At 34.9% G+C, this 11,551-nt stretch overlaps 1 protein-coding gene across 1 annotated transcript; it reads right to left on the bottom strand.

Annotated features, from left to right (window-relative positions):
* Positions 1-1,699: 1,699 nt before the first annotated feature.
* On the bottom strand, positions 1,700-6,526 carry LOC111913349 (kinesin-like protein KIN-7G). The gene is made up of 13 exons (XM_023909070.2): positions 6,016-6,526; positions 5,820-5,909; positions 5,627-5,727; positions 5,419-5,532; positions 5,253-5,334; positions 5,097-5,164; positions 4,952-5,017; positions 4,722-4,846; positions 4,312-4,651; positions 4,113-4,217; positions 3,095-4,024; positions 2,705-3,006; positions 1,700-2,181 (listed from the first exon to the last, which is right to left on the bottom strand). Exons 1-13 carry the CDS (start codon positions 6,242-6,244, stop codon positions 1,848-1,850), a joined length of 2,886 nt encoding a protein of 961 aa, XP_023764838.1. The 5' UTR covers positions 6,245-6,526; the 3' UTR covers positions 1,700-1,847.
* Positions 6,527-11,551: the final 5,025 nt, after the last annotated feature.

Genomic DNA, 11,551 nt, shown 5'->3' on the forward strand with positions numbered 1-11,551 from the left:
TTCGTATTTGTGTCAGAATGTTTTATTGGGTCGTACTCTGTCAGCATGAAAATGACTGAAAAATGATGTGTGAGAACAAAAAAAATAAATAAATAAATAGCGAGAATGAATGAAAATGACGATATTTTTGTAAGGTTGAATGTATTCGCATTGCTAAACAACTTATTTTCTTAGTAATTCTCATAACATACGATATCCGCACAATAATTAGTTAGAATAGAATAACGTAAGTATATATATATATATATATATATATATATATATATATATATATATATATATATATATATATATATATATATATATATATATATATATATATATATATATATATAAAAGATTCACATCTAACATCTTTATCAACTTTGCTTGGTGACCTACAAGATTTTTACTTTTACCACATGGAATGTTTTACAAAATTATGAACGAGTCTCCAAAACTTTAATAAAAGAATGCAAAAATACAGGTATTAAATCAAAAACAACAAACATTTTACTTCTATGACAACTCAAGCTAAAGTTACACACTAATGAGTTTAAACTTGATCAGAGGATATATATACAACATGTTTGTTATCCATTTCGTTTTGTTGATGTTGAGCCATTGAAGTTGGTGATGAAGTCTTGAAAATGTAATCTTTAAAATGAAGACAATCATTAGCAGCAGAAAACGCCATGGAAATAGAAATGAGAGCAAAGACAATGACGAAGAAGATGGTTAAGATTTTGTTGATGAAAATGAAATGATGATGATGATGATGGAGTAATCCATGTATGGTGAATGTAACAGCCAATATTGACGCAAATACAGCCACGACTAATTTCCATATCAACTTTGGTATGTAATATGTGCATCGATGCTTCATTTGTTTTTTTTTTTTCTCTCTATGTATGTATATGTAATATGTGTGTTCATATATAAAGAGACGAAGAGTTAAGGACAAAGAACAACATAATTGTGGATAATAACAAGAATTAATATCAAATAACATAATTGTGGATAATAACAAGAATTAATATCAAATGAATTTTGAAATCATATGATTATTCAAACAAGAATTGTGTGTATGTGTATGCAAAAGTAAGGTGAACTTTAAACTAAGATGTTGTTTAATTGTTTTTTTTCTTACTAAGATGTTTTCGTCAAAATTAATCGGTAGTTGATATTTGGATGTTATAACTTCTATTTATATATGAGTGTTGGAAAAAACTAGTTGAAAGCTTTTAAAATATATAAAATTATATAAAATAACTTATCTAAAACACGCCATTGATTTTAAAAAATGGTAATGGAGTCAATTTACAAAATTATAAAAGAGTTTTTTATTAAATGATACTTGAAGTAGCTTTTAGATTTAAATTTTTTTGTTTTAATTCAAAGCTAGAAGTTCCTCCTATCGAACAAACACATCCTAAATCATATAGGGAAAATAAAATGACTGAAAGGGTAATGATTTCGGTACGTATAAAGTGGTATCCACTGAATACATAAGGTATGTTTTCCTAAAGAGAATAAATTGTCTTAACCTTACATTTCAAAATAAATTCCAAAATATCCATCAATTTAACATGAAAGGAGTTTGAGGAGAAAAAAAAAGACTAATAGATAAAGAGTTAGTGTCTGTGTAAATTAAGTTGGGGTTTTTTTTGGCTTAACCCAATAAGTCATTTTGTCCAGATTAAATAAAAAACAGAAACAATGATTAAGTATTCTTGTTAAGTCAAAAAGTCAACGGAAGAAACAAACAATGCACAATACAATACTCATGTTGATGAAATTTACAAGAAGTTACCCTAAAAAGATGATTTACTAGGTGTAAATTCACATAGATTGTTACCGATCGGATCTTATAAAAGTGGAATCAAGCTACGTTTGAAACTGAAAGATTTTTTGGAAGATTGAGAATGAGATTGAGGTGCGAAATTTAACCCAAACATAGCTTTAGGAGCATGACCCGGGTCCGTTAAAAGCCCAACCAATTTAGCCACAACCATAGCACTATCAGCCACATGGTCCATGTCATCAATCCGTGTCCATAACTTGTTAGCCAATTGAATCCTTCTATACTTTGTATTCAATGCAATCCCCCACCTCAAAAACAAACTCTCCCTCTCTTGTTCCGTTAATTTCTTCTGCATTTGCTTAGTCAGCATCTCCCTTTCACGCCTTAAAGACTTTTCACTGTTCACATATTCAAAAAATAAATAAATATACGATTAATTTTATATTGATTACATTTTTTGCTCCCAAATTGTAACTTATTTTTGCAATTTTGGTCCTTATTTCAGGTTTTTTAACAAACGTATCTCTATTCCAAGAAATTATCCATACTTTTTGGACCAAATATGCAAAAAACAGGTATACTCAAGAAGAAAAATATGTCATGTTACTTGAACACGGACCAAAAATGTATAAGAACCTCAAACGAGGACCAAATTTGAAAAATTCAGCTATACCAGGGACTAATAGTGTAAATTATATTTTTGGTCCATCCGTCTAGCTGGTTTTTGTCCTTATTTGAGGATTTTGTAATAAATTTTTGGTCCCTCTTCCAAGAAAGTAAAACGACATTTTAAGGACCACATTGGCAAATATCAGCTAGGGACCAAAATATACACATTTTATTTTTAGGACCACATTGGCAAATATGAGCTATACTCAGGGACCAAAAATGTAATTTACTCCATTTAATAATTTCACTTACGCTGAAGAACGTGTGATGGTGCGACCATCGTCTACAGCAAGGTTAACATGAGTGAACATGTCTTTGAGGAAGGCTAAGCGTCTGTGTTCAACCTCCATGTAAATGGAGTCATTGGGTTCACCATTGAAGAGCAAAAAGAAATAAGTTCTATGAACCAGGGACACATTACAAGCATGCCAAAGTTGTATGATTTCTTTTTGTAGTCTCTTGAACTCTGAAGACCATGATCCGTTTCTAAAACAATCTTCAATTGGATCCAAACCGATGCTTTTTACACTTTTTGACCTCTTGCTACTTGTACTCTACAATTAACAAAGTTAATATATATGAATCAATCAAGAGTTACATAAAGCATTGAATTTTTTTTTTTTGAAAAGAGCATAAACTTACTTGGGTATCTTCAACTTTCTCATGATGTTGAGTCTCATCAGGTCCTTTTGTTGCTGATCTAAACGATAAATCATCTTCATCACCAATCTTCTTTTCTTCTTCATTAATTGTCCTTTTAGAAGAAACAGAACCCTTTTCAGATTCTACACCATGGTTGAACGTACGATTTTTCATAGGAAAACCATGCTCATAACAATTTGGAGGCGTATTTGTATTTGTATTTGTATTACCCTCATTCCAACTTCTACTCTTTGGTAATTTAAATCTTTGCATAAACTCTTCTTGGTAATCATCATTGTCACGAGGGTATGATTGTAATTCTCCATCTTCCTTTAATATTGCTTCCCCTTCCTTCTCTTCTTTCTCTTCATTCCCTTCATTCAATGGTGACTCCATTTCTATGTCTTCATTCAATGGCGATTGTGTAATTCTATCCGCATTCGAATTAGGTGACATATATTCGGGTTTAGAACTAATCACTTCATGACTTTCAATTTCACTTTGATCATCATGAAATGTTTCATGATTTGGGATCCTAATTTTCACATCAGGAGATGAACAATATGAGTCTACATTTTGAATGGAGTCCTCTCTTTCAATGCAACGAACTACTTTGCATAACACTTGTGGAGTTGCATTACTTTTGTCATCAACTTCATCCCAATCAAGACATGATTCAGTTTCACTTTGTGCAATTCTGATCATGGGTCTTATTGGAGTATGATCAGGCTCAAATTCAGTAACTCGGATGTAATTTTCTTCAAAACTACTTTCACTACGCCTTGGAGAATATCGACTTGATCCAAGGGTTCTAATGCTTCCATCAAATGAGTGACGTGGGTCCACCACAATTGATGTTTCTGGCATCATGTAAGTTTCAACTTCAGGTGTTACTTGCACTCGTAGGTGAGGGTATTCATCTGAACCCAACTGTAACATATTAAAAAAAAAATGAATATCTGAGATAAGTAAAATAAAATAAAAAAGTTTTAAAAAAAATATATGTTTTTATTTTTACCCGTGTCAATGAACTTCCATTACTTTCAACCACACGTAGTAAATCTTGAACATGTGATCGTGCATCGTCTCTTTCAGCTGTTAATTCATCAATCTGCTTCTGCATCTGTAAACGAGATACAAGATTTTTTTTTTTTTCATTATGTAACTTTCATGGTTTTTGTGTAATGTAAGGGGTAGAAAAGTAATTTCTTTATTACCTTTTCAAGTTGATGGTCTTTTTCCTTTAACAATTTGGTAGTGGTATCTGATGTGAAACGATTAGACCCTGGAGTTCTTAACTCACTTTCCAATCTATCTAATTCTCTTTGAAGATGCTTCACTAAAGCTTTGTCTGAAATTACCGTATTGACCTGGGCATTTGTACTTACTTCCTTTGCACAACTTGCAAACAAAAGTGTGTTTCTTGATTGTTCAACATGACTTCTTGCAGGACTCATAGTACAGATGATTGCTGTTCTTGAATTACCTCCTAAAGATGATTGCAGTATGCGAGTTAGCTTTGAATCTCTGAAGGGTATGTGTCCACTTCTTCCTTTACTGTATTCAAAAACATAAATGAGGATAAAGTAAGCTAAAAAAACATGCTAAATATGAAAAGAAAACAAACCTTAGCTTTCGAATCACAGTTCCTAGTGTTAAAAGACTGCGATTTATATGGCATCCTTCTTTTAACCTAGTGCCAGCTGTCAATGACTGGGATGCACGCTCACTTCCAGCAAGATCAACAAAGTTCTATAGTAAAACATAAAAGACAACTACTATATCTTAGTGACATGTTAATGTTGATGTTGTATAAAATCCATATCAATTTTTTTTTTTTTTTTTTTTTTTGCATACCACTGTAGAAACAAGTGTACTTGCACTGTCTCTCCCTAGATAGTTGGAGGGTGTACTTTCAATTGTCTGCATTTAATAATCAATTGTGAAAAATAATGTTGGTTATTAAGTATGTAAGTTGAAGGATTTGTTTAAAGATTTTTACCAGTCTGATGATTTGGTGAGATCTAGAGCTTGTTTCATTGAGTGATGTCTCTCCAATCTGTCTCTGAGCTGTAAAATGAATTATACTTGAGAGTTGAAATTAAATGCTATGAATTGAGTGAGAGTTTAATGTGGTTGAAGATGTTAATTTTCTCACCTTCACAGATAGAAAGGAGCTCCATCATATGATCCCAGTCCCTAACACTTTCATCTGTTAGATTCTCAACGATTGTTCCTCTCTGTTAAAATTGATTCGCCATTAATGTTACTGAAATAAAAGATGTATTGTTGATGAAAACAAACTGAAATATATTCCTATTCACCTCTGGATCATCTAAAAGTCTGAGTGGATAGCCATCACTGCTAAGGAGATCTTTGACAGATTCATTGTATATTTCCATGGCAGAGAATTTCAGATGAAAGTCCCTATCTGGGTGCTACATTGAAATTAAAGAGTAGATGAGAGAAAAGTGGAAAAGAAATAGTTGATGTGAAGAATTTCTGAGATGATGTGAATGTGTGATTGATTACCTTTTGTACATAGTCATATATGTCTGCTAAAGTGTACTCTGTGATTCCAGTCATTGTGAATGTCTTCCCACTGCTTGTTTGCCCATATGCGAAAATACTTGCTGGAAATTGTTGTAATCGACTGTGAATGTGGATCCAACTTGCAGAGTGTAACAAGATGAAAGAGTAGTAGAAAGAGAAAAGTGAAACTCACCATTGATACCACCAACAACTGATAGCACAACTTCCTTTGCTGCATCCTGGTATACCTGCCTTGTGGAGCAATCACAACCAAAAACCCTGTCTACACCCAATTGGGCACCATGGAAAGAATACGAAGAAGATCAGTATCAATTGATCCAGAAAAAAAGAAGAAGAAGAAGAAGAAATTTTCCAGAAAAACGACTTACCAAATGTATATGCAGAGGGGTACATGGATCTCTCAGGGACACTAAGGTTCCCATTCTTGTAAACGATGGTGTTTTCAGCGACGCATTCCCAATCAGACACATCGTTCGTAACAATCTCTCTTCCATTCAAAGGTCGCAGCCGCACAGACACAAAAATCTTCTCGCCATGGCGGGAACCACCGTCCCCTGATCGCGTCCCCCCTCCTCCACTACCACCGGTTTCCCCCATCTCCAGCAGAAAACTTAAATCTCACGGGTTATACATAACAAATTGTGATATAATAGTAAGATATTTGTTCAGCTGTCCTCGATAATTCAAGTAATGGTAGCGGTAGAGGAGACATAAAGGGAGAGGGACCAACAAAGTCGTTAAGATCAAATAACAATCATCGTCTGAAACAACCGGTAATCATGAAAATCAGGTTAGCTAAAATTCAACGCAACATGTAGTAACATATCTCGTCAAAGTCGATTATAATAATGTAGTTGTATAATGTATAAACACATACACACATACAATTGTATGAATCTACACACCAATAAAATAATGATTCGCAAATTATACGAAAAGTCGTCAACGAGGACGGCGGTGTATTTAAGCGAATTGTTAAAGATATGGTCCCCGCACCGACCCTTTGTCCCTTTGATTTTACAGACTGTCATTGTCTTTTCTGACTGTTGTTTCTATAATCATTGACGAATTTCGTTTTGAGCAGAAAATATAAAGCAAAATTAGGTTCCAAAAGGTATAGATTTTGAAATGTAGATGAAATTTACCTTAGAGAATGTGATTGATTGATGTTGGATCAGATTCATCGTTCTTGTGCGAGCCGTCTCTCTCCCTCAGCACATATTTTTTAATGTACTGATGAGGATTTGAATGGAGGGAGAGAAGAGTGAGAGGAGCTATAAATTTGCAGAGATAATGATGATGATGATGATGATTGAAACAAATTCAAATTTTGGGAATCAGATTGAATTTGGGATTTGACGTCGGTGTTTAACGACTGGATTAAAACAAAAACACGAACTGTAACTGAATAATTGCCGCGTTATTTATCATAATAAATCCTAAAACATTTTTCCTGAAATTTATGTTCATTCAAAAGAAATGTACATTACTTCATCTATGTAAAATAGCATGTTTTAGTTTTCATTTAATTATCATCGTATAAGGTTATATTACCAAAAATATATATACACCGTACGAATGTTCTTATGTACTTCAAAAATTTTTAATAAATATATATATTCTTTGAAAAAAAACATTATGTTATTAATATTAACTGTTAAAAATTTTATATTAACAAGATAAAATTATAATTATTTTGAACTGTCCAAGGCCCAGATGATAGGATTAAATAATAAAAATAAAAATAACTACAAGCGAATTCTTAATTGATAATCAACAAACTCTCTCAAATAAATAAATAAATACTTATAAGGACAAGATAAGAGTATTTTCTCTTTAGGAAAAAAGGATAGGATTATTTCTTTAAATCTAAAAATCATAATTGGTAAGGATAAAATCATAATCAATTATCTAAAATCAAATAATAAAGTTTTGGAAAATAAAAAAAAATATAAAAAAAAAATATAAAAAAAAAAAAAAACACCAATTTTGAAGCCACAAACGACCCCAAATGACGAAAAAACACCACACGACATAGTGGAGCGATAAGTTTTCTTTATCGGGTCCTTTTAAATATCGTGTGTGAATAGATACATGCCCCGCCCACATCCGCATAACGGGCTCCGCCCATAACATACATATACAAGCACATACAAATATCTTACAGACAACAAGTATATCGACATAACCAATCAAGGGACAGCCTTGGTGCCTTAGACCCACTAAACCCAGTGAGGAAACTCACCATGAAAAGCTGAATGAAACGTATGATCCCTAACTGCTGGTCCTACAGCTCCCCGAGCTATCAATTTCCAAATAAAAACTAATTAACATTTGGGATCTACATCGTAACCAAAAATCCCTACTTGGGGTAAAAAGACCATTTTACCCTAACCTAGCTTGGTCCAAGAATGAATCCCATAACCACAATGCAATGGGCCCAAAAGTTAAACAATCCATCAAGGCCCAAATATGGCCCAATTTCTAGTTGGATCCAATCCATTCACATGGGCCTTAGCCCAAGGCCCAATAACATACCTGCCCTAAAAACTTCCAAGATCAGATGGCCCAACTAAACCCTAACCTTCTAAGCCCAAAATGAAGCCCAACGTTAAAGCACAACATCGAATGGCCACCTGACTGAGTACGTGGGGTGTACTCAGCTTGTACGCTAAGCGTACTGGCTCAAGGGCTTTTACGTTGCGCATACAGGCTTGTACCCCCAACGTACTCAACCATATCAGCCACCTTCTACTTTAAGCACTTAACTCGTTAAGACCTCACCCCAAAGTGCAGATCTAACCTCCTTAATCCGAAATATCACATAAAGTTGCTAACTTGATGTTCATGCATGACCATAAGAAAAGCTCTAAAGCTCAAAAAGGACTTAATGAATGCATGAGGCCCCTAAACTCCATAAAGTTGGCACCTTCATGCCAATAGAGCCCATGAAGACCTTAGATCTGAAAGAATAAGCCTTTGGGACGTCCTAATCCCAACATCCATCCAAACCATGGCTAAAAACATAACTATTTAACCCAAAAGGAGATCTAAGCATCTAGCAACCAAGATAAGAACTTGATACCTCAAACTTCTTGCAAAATGGGTAGAGGTTCTGGATCCAAGACTTCCTTCTCCAAGCTTAGCAACTTCAAGATCTTCTAACTCCTTCACAATAAACAAAATGAACACCAATCTGTCTTCAAAGGCTCAAATGCTTGGCAATGGAGGCTACATCTCGTTTTAGGGTTTTGGAGGCTTTAGGTGGTGGTAAAGAGGCCAACCCCAGAAGATAAGGATTCTTAAATAGGGCGCAACACCCCTAATTAGGGTTTCATTAAAGTCTACGTATGCCCGGTGTACGCGACCTAAGTCCCGTCTCGCCACCAACCCAGTACGCTAAGAGTACCAAGTGGTGTGCCTATGTACTGGCTTCTTAACCAGTACGCTAAGCGAACCAGGTGGTACGCCCTGCATACTAATTCAGGGACTAAAATGAAATTATTGAATATTCAAGGGTTATAAGGCACATACCAGGGCACAAGTGTTACAATTCTCCCCCACTTGGATCAAACTTCATCCTCGAAGTCTGCTGCCCCGAACAACTCTGGAAAGTGATCCTTCATCTCCTCCTAGGGCTCCCAAGTCCACTCTGATCCCTTGCAATGTTGCCATTGCACCTTCACTAGCTCGACGACCTTATTCCTCAAGGTCTTCGTTCATCAATCCAAAATCGCCACTAGTCTCTCAATATAATTTAGACGGTCATCCACATGAATATCATCCAATAATACCATTGTGGAATCATCCACTAAACACTTCCGCAGCTGGGAGACACGAAATATGCTATGAATCTGACTGAGCTCGGCTGGAAGATTAAGAAGATATGCAACCCGGACCACCCGAGTCAAAACCCTGAAAGGACTAATATACCTGGGGCCCAACTTGCCCCGCTTCCTGAACCGGATGACATCATTCCAAGGTGACACCTTCAAGAGAATCATATCTCCCACCTGGAACTCCAAGTCTGACTGGTACCTATTGGCATATCTCTTCTATTGGCTCTGAGTTCTCTAGAGCATGCTCCAAACCTGCTGAATCATCTTAGTGGTCTTGAGCACCACCTCGATACTCCCCATAACTCGCTGACCGACCTCGCCCCAACAAATCGGGGTCCTGCATTTCTTACCATAGAGCATCTTAAAAGGAGGTCGATTGATGCTAGCGTGATAACTATTATTATACGAAAATTCCGCCAACAGAAGATATGTATCCGAACTACCACCAAAATCCAACACGCACGCATGCAACATATCCTTAAGAAACTAAATAGTCTGCTCACTCTAACCATCAGTTTGCAGATGAAATGTTGCACTGAAAAGGAGACGAGTTCCCATCTCGTCATGAACTCGCTTCCTATATCTGGAAGTAAAATGTCACACCCCCCCAGGATGGCAGAAACGCCTTGGAGTGGATGACTTTATGAATCGTATCACAACAATATGTATAATAGTGATCAAAGCAAAACACAACCATCATAAATATAAATGAAAAAGTTGTATTGTTGTAAGAGTTGCATGTTTCAAAATCAATTACAATATGATGATAAAAGAAGATTTGTTTGACATCTTAGCGTTCCATCCTCAAAAGCTTGTAACTACCTGCTTTAATGATTTCCTGAGAATAGAAGAAATTTTGAAAAGTGTTAACAATTAAGTTGGTGAGTTCATAAGAGTTCATATGAAGAATTGTAAGATTTTCCTTGTAAAATGATAGTGTTCGTTTCCAGAAAATCCAATATTTTCCTTAAAATGAGTTGTAGTCTTAGAAACCTTAAGACCATAATGTACAAGTATTTCCAAACTTAAAATAGTAATATGCAGTTTTAATTTATATAAAACCGTTTGTATGTTTTCCCCGTAAACTAAAAGTATCGTTGTTTCCCCATGTGAGTTATTATAACCATGCTAAAGACGTAGATGGCCTGTTACGACGTTCTTTAGGCGTCATAATGTTAGACATTTGTCACCCCAGACCTGCCGGTCTAGCTGTTGCAAGCAGCTTAGGTGCGGGATTGTTAGTTCCGTATAGATCTATACACAGGTATCATGCTCTCTTATAGGAGATTCTATTATAATACAGGACTTTTGTAGGTACACTGATAGGTATGATGAAGACTTTGACTCACAAAAATTAATTCAACGAGTTTACGTTTTGTTGTAATGAAAACCTTTGTATGTGTAGTTATCACTTTTCCATGATAATAAAATAGTATAAAATAATTATATATATAGATGCACAAAACCCGAATCTGACTCGACCCGATCCGATCCGGATCCGAATCCGATCCGGTTTCGCTTACATCATCAAAAATCCGATCCGGTCAAAATTCGATCCGATTCCAACCAAAATCCGAATCCGATTTGAAACCAGGTTAAACCGATTTTAGCTGGTTTTAAGTGGATTTCGAGGCGGATTTGCATCCGGTTTCTAGCAAATCCAGTTTATGATCCGGTATCAAATCTGATTTGGAATGTAGGATTACGATCCGATTGAAAATCCGGTTTTAAATCCGATCCGATCCGGTTTGGTCAAAACCGGTTTTGACACAATCCGGTTTCAGATTGGATCCGGTTTTGAATAGTGAAACCGGTTTTTGTGTGCATCTCTAATTATATATATATATATATATATATATATATATATATATATATATATATATATATATATATATATATATCCACTTTGCTCAACATGTTACAATAGTGTTAATGATCCATAAACTATACTTAATATTTGATTTTTGTACCTATATATATATATATATATATATATATATATATATATATATAGAGAGAGAGAGAGAGAGGCTAGCATGCTTAGATATTCATAAATAGTAAGTAT

This window comes from Lactuca sativa, chromosome 2 (genome assembly GCF_002870075.4).
Source record: "Lactuca sativa cultivar Salinas chromosome 2, Lsat_Salinas_v11, whole genome shotgun sequence".
NCBI classification, from domain to species: domain Eukaryota; kingdom Viridiplantae; phylum Streptophyta; class Magnoliopsida; order Asterales; family Asteraceae; genus Lactuca; species Lactuca sativa.

Bases quoted from the DNA above. Each gene is read 5' to 3' on its own strand.
- LOC111913349 (XM_023909070.2), bottom strand. From the start codon at position 6,244: ATGGGGGAAACCGGTGGTAGTGGAGGAGGGGGGACGCGATCAGGGGAC. The intron at 5,165-5,252 runs GTGAGAAAATTA...TTCATTTTACAG, and splicing joins GCTCCTTTCTATCTGTGAAG to CTCAGAGACAGATTGGAGAG. The intron at 4,218-4,311 runs GTAATAAAGAAA...TCTCGTTTACAG, and splicing joins AAGACCATCAACTTGAAAAG to ATGCAGAAGCAGATTGATGA.